This window comes from Anoplolepis gracilipes, chromosome 2 (assembly GCF_047496725.1).
Source record: "Anoplolepis gracilipes chromosome 2, ASM4749672v1, whole genome shotgun sequence".
NCBI lineage: Eukaryota > Metazoa > Arthropoda > Insecta > Hymenoptera > Formicidae > Anoplolepis > Anoplolepis gracilipes.
The window spans coordinates 7,904,735-7,916,371 of record NC_132971.1 but is presented as its reverse complement, the minus strand read 5'-3'; the positions used below and the strand labels follow the sequence as shown (position 1 = coordinate 7,916,371).

The 11,637-nt window shown below is 26.9% G+C and overlaps 1 protein-coding gene across 2 annotated transcripts; it reads left to right on the top strand.

Moving 5' to 3' along the window:
* The first annotated feature begins 4,296 nt into the window (after positions 1–4,296).
* Positions 4,297–10,752, top strand: LOC140662747 (facilitated trehalose transporter Tret1-like). Of its 2 annotated transcripts, none has more exons than XM_072886366.1 (3): positions 4,297–4,513; positions 8,532–8,769; positions 10,117–10,752. In XM_072886366.1, the coding sequence occupies exons 1-3, from the start codon at positions 4,483–4,485 to the stop codon at positions 10,721–10,723; spliced, it is 876 nt and encodes a 291-aa protein (XP_072742467.1). In that variant the 5' UTR covers positions 4,297–4,482; the 3' UTR covers positions 10,724–10,752. The 2 variants fall into 2 exon arrangements, with proteins under 2 accessions (XP_072742467.1, XP_072742466.1); XM_072886365.1 differs by having other exon boundaries at positions 8,529–8,769.
* The last annotated feature ends 885 nt before the right edge of the window (positions 10,753–11,637 follow it).

Below are 11,637 nucleotides of genomic sequence, written 5' to 3'. Positions count from 1 at the left end.
ATTATAAGCATACCGCCAACGATGGCAAATCGAGCACTTGCTCACTAATATCTTATGAGGCGACGACTATACCGATGGTTCCTTCCATCGATTGATTCTAGCTATTATTAAATTAAAAGTAAATAAACAATAAATATATTACTATCTATTCGGCCAATGAACGAGCAAATTAAACTAGGTGTTCGTCAAAATAGTAAAAATTTATTTAAGTAGTAAATTACATTTAAGTGGTAAACGTTTCGACTGTACGCAGTCTTTTTCAATACATTATAAAACTAATATCAAATGTTGTTATTCCGTACGACGGGAATCAATTTCAAAAAAACTTATAAAACTACACATCTAAACGTCAATTGTCTAAGACACCGCGATTCGCACGCAAGGACTCTAATCTTTTTATCAACATCGCAAGTTATTGATGAATGGTCATTCTTCGTTGGTTGAAGGCGAAAAATTCAATTCATTCTTCAACCACAGTCTAAGTCTAATTGGTTGCGTAAAAATTGCAAATTCTATAAGATATCAAAATTACGTTAACGTTGTTGTATGAAGTTGAAAATTCTTTCAAAAATGACTAATTAATTACCGTTTTTTTAAAAAATATTCCAGTTTAAAACTTACTTGTATGTCAAATGTATTATCTACACGTTTTCTTGTTAAAAAGAGACATCCCACCTCCAACAAACTCCACGTTATACTGTGTAATAATCTAAAAGTCGAGGTATAACCTTTATTATATTTAAACATAACAACATTAACCGAAATTATTTCTGTGTTACAAACAAGTTGTTTATGTTTTTTAATTTTTCTAAGATGTCAAAATAAGCTTCGTTTAACAGTTCTGTATCTTTATTTAAATTTAAGCCCTTTTGTTGCTCCTTAATATGTAACATCTCCGAAATGAGTCTCTTATGATAATTAGCCTCATAATCCAAAATTTTGACATCATCCCAGTTAAATGTATGTTTTTCATTTAGAATATATTCTGAAATTACCGAGTGTTTGTCCGAAGTCAATTTTATGTTGTTGGTATGTTCTTTTATTCGTGTCCGTAATTGTCTTTTTGTCTGTCCTACATAAGACGCGTTACATCCATTGCAACTTATCTTATATATGACATTGGAGTTCGTCATGCGGAGATTTTTATCTTTTTGTACTTTTATAATTTTGTTTAATTTATTAAAACATCGATACCCTATTAATAAATCAGGTTTTTTAATCGTGGAGACTAACTTTTCGGAAACATTTTGGACATATGGAATCACAAAAATTTTTTTCGCTTTTTCGTCGTTGTTATTATCAGGGTATTTTGTTGGTTTTACTTGGTTTATGTTATTAAATTTGTTAGAAATGAGACTCTCAATTCTTCTATTAGTTATTCTAATTATCATATCTAGAGAGTAACCGTTGCTTAGTAATATATTGATAATCAATTCAATATTCTTCTGATGAAATTGTGGATGTGACAATAACAGGGCTCTTTCTACCAAATTATAGATAATGCCTATTTTTTGGCAGAACGGATGGCTCGAAAAGAAAGATAAGACTCTGCCTGAAAAAGTTTTTTTGTAAAACCAGTCGATGTAGATTGTATCGTTTTTTATCTTAATAGATAGATCCAAAAAACTTAAGCAATGGTCAACCTCACATTCTACCGTGAATTTTAAACAATCGTGATAACTATTGAACGCGTTTACAATTTCGGAGACCAAATCTGATGGAGCGGTCATTATAATGTTATCAACATATCTGTAGTACAAAGATGTGTGTAACTTTAACGAGTTAAATACTGATGTTTCCAAGTCCTGCATGACCAGATCCGCAATCATGGGTGATAATGGGGATCCCATGGGGCTCCCATGTTTGTTTGTAAGTTTTGTTGTTAAAAGTAAAATATGTCGATGTTAAGACAAAATTAACTGCGAGAGTGAATTCGTCATATGGCAAGATAGTGTGAATTTCTATGTAGTTCCATCTACTGTGTTTATGCTGTTAATCGCAATATCTAATGGTACATTTGTAAATAGTGAAACTACATTTAACGAAATCAGAACGTCATTGCCATTAATTGTACTGCCCGCAAGTTCATTATATAGTTAAAAACTATTATTCACATGGCTCTTAGCAATCGGCACACTGTTTAGTAGTATTTTGTGTATGAATAAGGCTAATGAATATAATGCTGTATTGATGGACGAGACAATGATCCTAACTGGAATATCTTCTTTGTGTATCTTAGGGAGACCATAGGCTTTTGGTAATAAGGAATCGCTAGAATGTAACCAATAATATTCAGTTTTTGAGATCAAGTTTTTTTTTAGCCAACTTTTTAACAAATTGTTTAAATCTCTCTGAAAACGTCACAAAATACATATTTTTTTAATTATGCATGTGTCACTAACCGGCACTAAAAATATTTGTTTGTCTTTATTACTGACAATTGAAATAAATAAATAAAACGATAAAAACATTTCTATTTTTAAAGAAAACATGTAATTTATAAATATTAATCTTTATTAAATTAAGGAATAGCATCAATATCATAACTTATCTTTCCAGAATTTAGAAAATTAATACAAATACGAGTTCCTAATCTATAAATTCTATATTTAAGTTAGTAATAGGGTCACTCATAATTCTGTACCAATTTGTGACAGTCAATATACTTCTTAACCTATTAATTGTCACATACAAATGTTTGTCACATGCAAGACACTTGATTCCTTTGTGATTCTTTAATTTGTTATAGAATTAAGTATACATACAGAATTTAAAAAATTAATTTTAGAAATTAAAAAGAAGAATATATATAAAGAAAATATTTATCCTAAATGATAAAAAGAAAAACTGAAAGTATTTATGTATCAGTAAAGAGACGTATCTTATATTTCTACGACGTGTCAGTAATTGAAACTTTCCTATTTCTACGACGTGTCAGTAATAGGGACATTTACATGCCTATCACCTATCAATAATACAGACGTAACATATGTCATAAATTGGGACAATTTCAAATTCATGTGTCACTAAATGGTACAAAAAACAGTATTTACAAAGATATAATGATAAACCTTAAGAAAAGGGGCTTCCTACGACCTTGAGCTTGACATATGTTGTCAAGGTCACTGTCCTGAGTAACCTCCAAAAAGTTTTAACCGTCGATCCTTGTTTATTAAAAAGTTATACACAAAAAAGTTTTATAAATTATACATAGAAATTTATTTATTTAAACATAATATAAATAATATAACAAAACTTAATTATTATTTATTGGATAGAATTCTTTCATAATATCAAAAAAAACATCAATTCGTTTATCAAAAGAATATTGTCTTTTAAATAAAAATTCAGTAATATAATGTTCGTAGTGATCTTTTTTTGTACCAAAACGTGGAATATTGGCGCGCATTTCTCTCCACAATCTTTCTATATTTTGAGTGTGAACTCCAGTTTCGGGATCAACAAAATTTTCAGAATGATTTATTTTTTGGTGTATATAATTTTCATTATTGATGTTATCGTATGCACGCCAACAATCACTGTAAATAATAGAATCAGGTGCAATGTGTTTCCGAATTAATGGTAATAAAGTTTCGGAACATCTATCATCTACAGGACAAATGCACACACACGTGCGCGTGCGCACGCAAACACATATACACACGCAAGGAGGGTCTTCGGCTCCCGCACCCGCCCCGTCCACCTCGTTTTGCGTGGAAAGTTGCAAACCCATGTGAACTTTGCTTTGTCTTGTAACGTACATGCGAAGCGAGGTGGATGGGTTGGGTGAGGAAGGGAGGGGCCCAAAGCCCCCCTTGAACCCCCCCGTGAGTGTGTGTGTGTGTGTGTATGTTATGAAAATATTGAAAATATCAAAATAAAGCAACACGTACAATAATTATGGCATTTCGAAATAAAACAGTTTTTTTTATAACTTTCTAACAAACAACGAGACGACGGCTAAAACCTTTTAAACGTTACTCAGGACAATGATCTTGACAATATATGTCAAAGTAATTAACTTAACTTTCAAGAAGAACGAAAAATTAGATCACATTTTTCAAACTTTTTTATCAATAACTTTTGAGTGTCCTTAACAACATATGTCAAGGTCAAGATCATAGAAAATGGGTCCTTCCCTTTTCTCGAGGTTTACCGATATAATAAATAAATTAAGAATTTTTAAAAAAGTAAAAAATTTAATTTTATTAAAATCTTAAATGTTCAAATTTTCCTATAAAATTAATTTTATATACTTATTGTGACGCATATGTCGATAATTCATTAGTTTATTTTCACGACGAGGCAACTTTATTACTAATTGGGACATTTACCTTAATGTGTTAGAGTAATGTATTGGCAAAATGTGTAAAGTTGATCTGATAGCATTATCTGAAATATTTTTACTTGAACAAAATTCAGTCAGTTTGTTTTTGCAAATTCATTTAACGTTTGCACGTGAAACTGATCATATTGTAAAAGATGAAGAAAATATATCTTGCTGCTGCAGCAGGTATGTTTTTGGAATAATTAAACAAATAAATAAACTTTTGCATGTAAACGGCTTGATTCTCATTATTAATATATAATTAAACTTAAAATAAATTAAAAATTATTTTTTTTAGAAACATACAATATTATTTAAATTCTCTTTATATTTCATTTGTGAAATGTTTTTCATATTTTTTTTATGTTTTATTTCTTGGAGCGTACTACTTCTTTAGTATTATGTAAACTCTTTAACCTTGTATACTCTTTCTTTGTATACTCAATAGTGCTAATTGCTTATAATACATAAAACAATTATATTTATATTGCCTTTTAAATTAATTTTAAATGTAGTATATTTTTAGAAGTATCAAAATATAGTAATGTCTTTCTAGAAAGTGTGTGAAACCTCGAATTTGAATACATCGAATTGTTGAAGCCTCTTTTCCACGATGTTAATTGGATACTTCGTTCGTGTGCGCTGCGACTTGTGTCATTTGTGTCGCTTGCGGTTATCAACTTATGCAAATTTTGATAGTTTGTCTAATTACAATAGTTTAGTAATATAAAGATAAATTAAAAGAGATAAAGAATAGAATAGAAAAAAAGGAGTAGGTTAAACAAAAAAAAGGAGAGAAAAAGAAAGACAAGTAAAGAAAGATACATATATTATAAATGTATATATTACATATGATGTACCTATATAACACGAATGAAGCAAATCACAGTACATAACAAAAACAGTTAACTAACATTGGGGAAAAAAAGTTTTAATATATTCGCGTTCGAAATTTTATGCCATTTTTTATAAAGAGAAAAATTAGATTAAGAATTATTATATAAATATGTATATAAACAATTATATATATATATATATATATATATATATATATATATATATATATATATATATATATATATATATATACAGGATGTCCGGTAATTCGTAAAGAATTTCTCGTAACAGTGGGCTGTCTCCTCTCGCTGTGCTCCTAGCGACCACGTGATAGCAGGCTCTTTTCTTCGCAGAGCGCTAATATATTGAGAATTGGTTAATATTTTTAAATTAATTTCTTAATAATTATTCCGAAATTCGCAAAACAATATAGAACTTTTGCTCAGTTTGACCCGCTCTATCTGTATACGAGAGATATTTTACGAATTACCGGACACCCTGTATATATGTATATATATATATATATATATATATATATATAGGGTAAACTTAGGTAAGATGGCCATAGTTTTTTAAAATGCAAAAAACATACTTTTATTTTTGTTATTTTTTAATAATGTTAAGGAAAAGTTGACCATAGTGACGAAAAGATAGCCATAATATTTATAAAAAAAAATACTGTAAACGAAAATAAAAATATAGGTCATATATAACAACTTACATATCTTTATAATAGGTCTAACGTCGATTACGATAGCTTAACTGTAATTTATTCGACGTTATTTTTAGTGGACAAATGAAAAACTTTGCAGGTAGTCAAAAGTAAAAATATGATATAAGATTTACAATATCGTTATTTCGAATAATGTGTGCACATAAACTACTGCAAATATCGATTATCTTTGATAATGACTCAAAAAGCGCACTATGTAGCGATTATTGAAAAAATTATAGTCTATGGCCATCATACCCTAGTTTACCCTATCTTAGAGCATACATATGGAGAAGGAATATCATTGTTTTCCATGAACCAAAAGTATGTCCAAGATATATGCGAAAAAGACAAACAAATTCCTATTTTTCTCTGTGCGTATGTGTTAAAATTGACAACGCTAATAGTTTAACAGTTTCTTCAAACTTCAAACTGTTCCTTGACGTCTTTCAACATTATTATAATCGTATTATTATTATTTTTATGTTTAACATTATTATAATTTATAAAAAATGCTATAAAATGCAATAAATCGAGTTTATATTTTGCATAAGTAAATATAAATACACATAACGTTTTGCATCTATTTTTGTTATACAGTTTTTATTATATGATTTATTATATTACATTTAAATTTAAAAAGAAATTTTTTCTTGCAAATTATACATATAAAAAAAATTATATATTAAATAATAGATTAACTTAAAAAAATCGTTTTTATATATTTAAAAATTTTAATTTTAATATAATATTAAAATTATTAAATTATTAAGTTATTAAATTATAAAATTATAATAAAAACTGTTACAAAAATATAAATTTTATGTGACAACTTACAAACCCGATACATATCAGTTCTAAAATTTATTTATTTTATTAGGAAAATCTAGGTATGCTAACAATTGGCCAACATTTTGGTTGAGCATCACCATCTTTGCCTATATTGATGCAAAAAAAAAAAAAATTAAACATATCCTGTGCGTTTGACCGTGGAAGAAGCATCTTGGATATCATCTTTACTTATAATAGATGTATTGGCGGGTAATATTATTTGTGCCCTTTTAGTGAATGTTATTGGCAGAAAAAACACCATGTTATTCGCTACTGTGCCTTCAATTATTTGTTGGTTGATAATTGCCTTTGCAACATCATTATGGGTAATTAAATAACTTCTATATTTGCTACAATATATTTATATAAAAACAAAATGATACATCAAATATGTTTAAATTATATTTCGACATTAAGAATTCAAATTAAATCCAGATTTTATATCTCAAGAATTTGACTAACATGTTTGCATTGTATTTTTTATGCATATAATCTACTTTTTTTAAAGATTTTCTTCATATTTAAAATTAAATTTTATGTTACTGTGCAATTTATAAACAAAATTTTAATTTTTAAATAACTTTTAATATCTACGGAAAATTATATGTATGTTTCCTCTGTGATTTGCATGCAAAGACCACATCAAATGCTTACATTTATTTTATAAAAGTATTATTATTTGATTGTCATTTAATTATTATCCAATGATTGTTGAAATAATATTTTTTATAAAATCTATTTTTTAAATAGCCTCAATTCAATTTTCTGAACATGAAATATATTAAAAAACAAATTCGTACAAGTTGTCACATACTGTATAAAACTATAAATCATAATACTCAAAGAATCTCAATATATTTTGCCAACTGTATCTTACAATTAAAATAAAAACAAATATTTCTCTACATATTTTTTTATTTTTGTTAATTATGTCACTATAATAATAATAATAATCAAAAACAACAAATAAATCTTGTATTATCAGAAGATTTAGCTTTCTCTTTCTAAAATTTTTAATTACTATTAAAAAATATTTTATAAAAAAATTATTAAAATCACATTTCAAAATATTTAAAAGATAAATAATTATGTAAGCGCTAAATTACATTAAAACTATATAACATTTCTGAATAATATTATGTTTATCATTAAATCAATACAAAGATATCAAAGTAAAATAAATTAAAATTAGTTTTTAGAGAGGAGGGGGGAGGGGAATGAAAGCATACATAAGAAATTTTGAACTATATAGAAACCAATATGTTTATGTCTAATAAAAGTGTTACCATTATCTTTTTGAATTCTGAAAACATTAAAATGAGCTACAATTTGACACAATACATCTATTAATATTCTTATTTTTTCTGTGTTTCTCAGGAGTTGTATATATCGAGATTTTTGGGCGGATTATCTGTAGGTATTGCTCATCCGGCGATAATAATATATATTGGTGAAATTTCACCAGCGAATATTCGTGGTATTAAAAAAAAAAAATATAGAAAAAAATATAAAAAAAACAAATATAGAAGTTATTTAATTACCCATAATGATGTTGCAAAGGCAATTATCAACCAACAAATAATTGAAGGCACAGTAGCGAATAACATGGTGTTTTTTCTGCCAATAACATTCACTAAAAGGGCACAAATAATATTACCCGCCAATACACCTATTATAAGTAAAGATGATATCCAAGATGCTTCTTCCACGGTCAAACGCACAGGATATGTTTCATTTTTTTTTTTTTTTATTTGACATCCATGTTAACAGTCGCTTCAAAATTTGGCACTGCACTTGAATACGTGATAGGTCCATTTCTAGTAGGTAGAAGTCTATGTGTCCTTGGCGGCGTCTTGCTTGCTTTTGATCACTTTCATCTGGGTGCCAGAATCCCCGTATCAATTGATGCGCCGTATTGCCAGACAGAAGGCCATAACTTCATTCAGTTGAGAGGCAAAAGTGATGTTTATAAAGAAGCAGATGATATTGAACGGTCTGTGCAATTTGATTTGACAAATAATACTGGTTTTCGAGAACTTTTACGTGTGCCTGGAAATCGCAGGTAAGATATCAAATTTTGTTTTGTCATATAATTGAATGAACGACATTTAATTAAATCAATATAATCTTCAAAAATATAAATATTTTCTATATTATTTTATTTTCTATATTTAGCTATATGTATATGATATAAACGGGGTGTGATTTATAATTTGTTTTAAAAATTTTGTTAATGAAGTTTTTTACAAATGTAATTTTTATAATTATAGTATACGTTAATATTAAAAAAATGTTTTCTTTATAAATATTAATATAATATTATAAATGTAATATTGATGGGATTTAATGAATCATATAAAATTAATATGTATATATATTATAATATTTAAAGAAATGTTGCAAAATTTATAAATGCATGCATTGTATAAACATAAATATAAGAAAAGTATATTCTAAATAAAATATTTTATATACTTTTATATGTTTTATATTATATAAATCTGCAAACTAAATATTTATTAAGACTTTTTCTTATTAAGACTTATATATAATATATATATTATTATATATATTACAATAATAAATATATTAATTAAATATAATATATATTTATAAATTTTGTAAGACTTCTGTGAATAAATTATAATTCTTTGCATAAAGAATGCAAAGTCATTATAGTTAAAGAGCCTCAAGTAAGTCTGGCGTTGAACGACTAACGGTTGATTAGTCATGACATACAATGGCGGAATCAATTAGTACTAAAGTACCGAAAATTTTAGCGTAAAATATAAATTAGATATAAATTATTTTAATAAAAGTAGATTTAAATTTTATATTTTGTGACAAGTATATAAAATAAATTAGTTACACATATTTAAATTAATTTTTTCTAAAAATATTTATAAATAATTTTAAAATTTTGTGTCAATTTAATTCGTAACATTTATTATAAAAAACATAATGTAAAAATAAAAGAAGTTATTCTACAAGAAATTTATATTTTGTGTTAAAAAGAAAGGTTAAAGTTAATAATGATTATTATGGTAATTATATAATAATAATAATAATTATTATTATTATTAATATTTATTATTATTTATTTATTATTATTATTAAAATTAAATATAATAATTATATTATAATTTTTTATATATTATTATTTATCTTTCTTATATGCCATACAAATTATCTTATATGCCATAATACGTATAAAAAGAAAATACATACATGTTTATTTTCTCTGTAATTACGTGTCTTGTTTTCGAACTTTGCCACCATGTTACGTCACTAGACCATGTTACGTGTCTAGACTCCTACTTGAGGATTTCTAATTATAGTAACTTTTGATAACTTTGAAACTATTATCCTATTGTAGAAATATTTAAAAAGTGTAAATTTGATTTTACAGAGCCTTAATAACAGTAATATCTCTAATGATTATTCACCAAATGAGCGGTATTTCGGCCGTGAAACAATACGCTGAGTTAATTTTTGATCAGACAAATAGTAAGTTAGATGGGAAGTATTTAACCATGATATTGGGAGCAGTACAAATGATTAGCACAATCATTTGTATGTTTATTATCGATTGCAACGGCAGGAAATTACTGCTGATCATCTCAACAATCGGCGGTGCCTGTTCAACCGCCATGATCGCGATATATTTCCAATTGCAGCATGATGATGTAAACACTAGCAATGTAACATGGTTGCCTGCTGTTGGTATAATCATGTTCTCTGTAGGTCTATCCCCGCTACCGTTGGTCATGGAAAGTAAACTATTTCCCACAAACGTAAAAGCTCTCTGTAGTATGTTAAATCTTATCACAGCTTCAATCGTTATATTCAGTGTGACAAAAATGTATCTGGTTGTAGCCGATAATTTCGGCATACAAACACCGTTCTGGATATTTACGGCGTGCAGTTTCGCTGGTGTTTTATTCGCATTTTTCTACGTACCTGAAACCAAAGGCAAGACTTTGCAGCAGATACAAAAAGAACTGCATGACTTGTGAGGTGTAAAAGAAAGATTTAGGAGGCAATATTTCCGCATTAGTTTTTTTACAACAAATTCATAAATTTTTTTCTAATCGTAAATCGAGCTTTTATTTAAGCTGAAATTGCAATTATTTTGTTTTAAATAACAAACTTTATATTTTATTACTTTTGTTAAGTAAAAAAAATATAAAGGTTGCAAAAGTATTGCAATACAGTTAATGCATACAGTTAACATATGTTCTTATACTGTAATATTTACGATAAAGAACACTGCAATAGATAAGTTACTTATATATTTATATAAATATGTATTCTCTTTCTCTCTCTCTCTCTCTCTCTCTCTCTCTCTCTCTCTCTCTCTCTCTCTCTCTCTCTCTCTCTCTCTCTCTCTCTCTCTTTCTCTCTCTCTCTCTCTTTTTCTTTATTAATAATAAATTTGCTACAAAACATGTATAAGTGACAATATAATTTTTATGCTAGTTATTTGTTGTTGTTTATTTATTATTGTTTGTCTTTGTTAGATATAAATACATACTAAACAATCAATGATATAAATATCACTTGAGAATTCAAAAAGGAAAAGTTATTTAGTAACGTTCTAAGTTTTGTCCTGAAATATATTATATAGATAATACGTTTTTTAAGATACTTAATGTATATGTTTGCTAATTTATTTATAATATATTATTTTTAATCTCTCTTATATGAAACACATTATTAACACATCAAAATTTGCTTTTGATTAATATCGTAAAAATGAATACGTTAAAATGTTTTCGATAAAACTGAAATTATTAACTGAATCATCTACAAAATGTTTCATTAACAGCTTTTTATTATAAAATAATTATTTAACGTTTGTAAAAACGATTATTACAAAAATAAAGAAGATTTTTTTATTATTGTCGCAAATAGATACATATTCATTGAA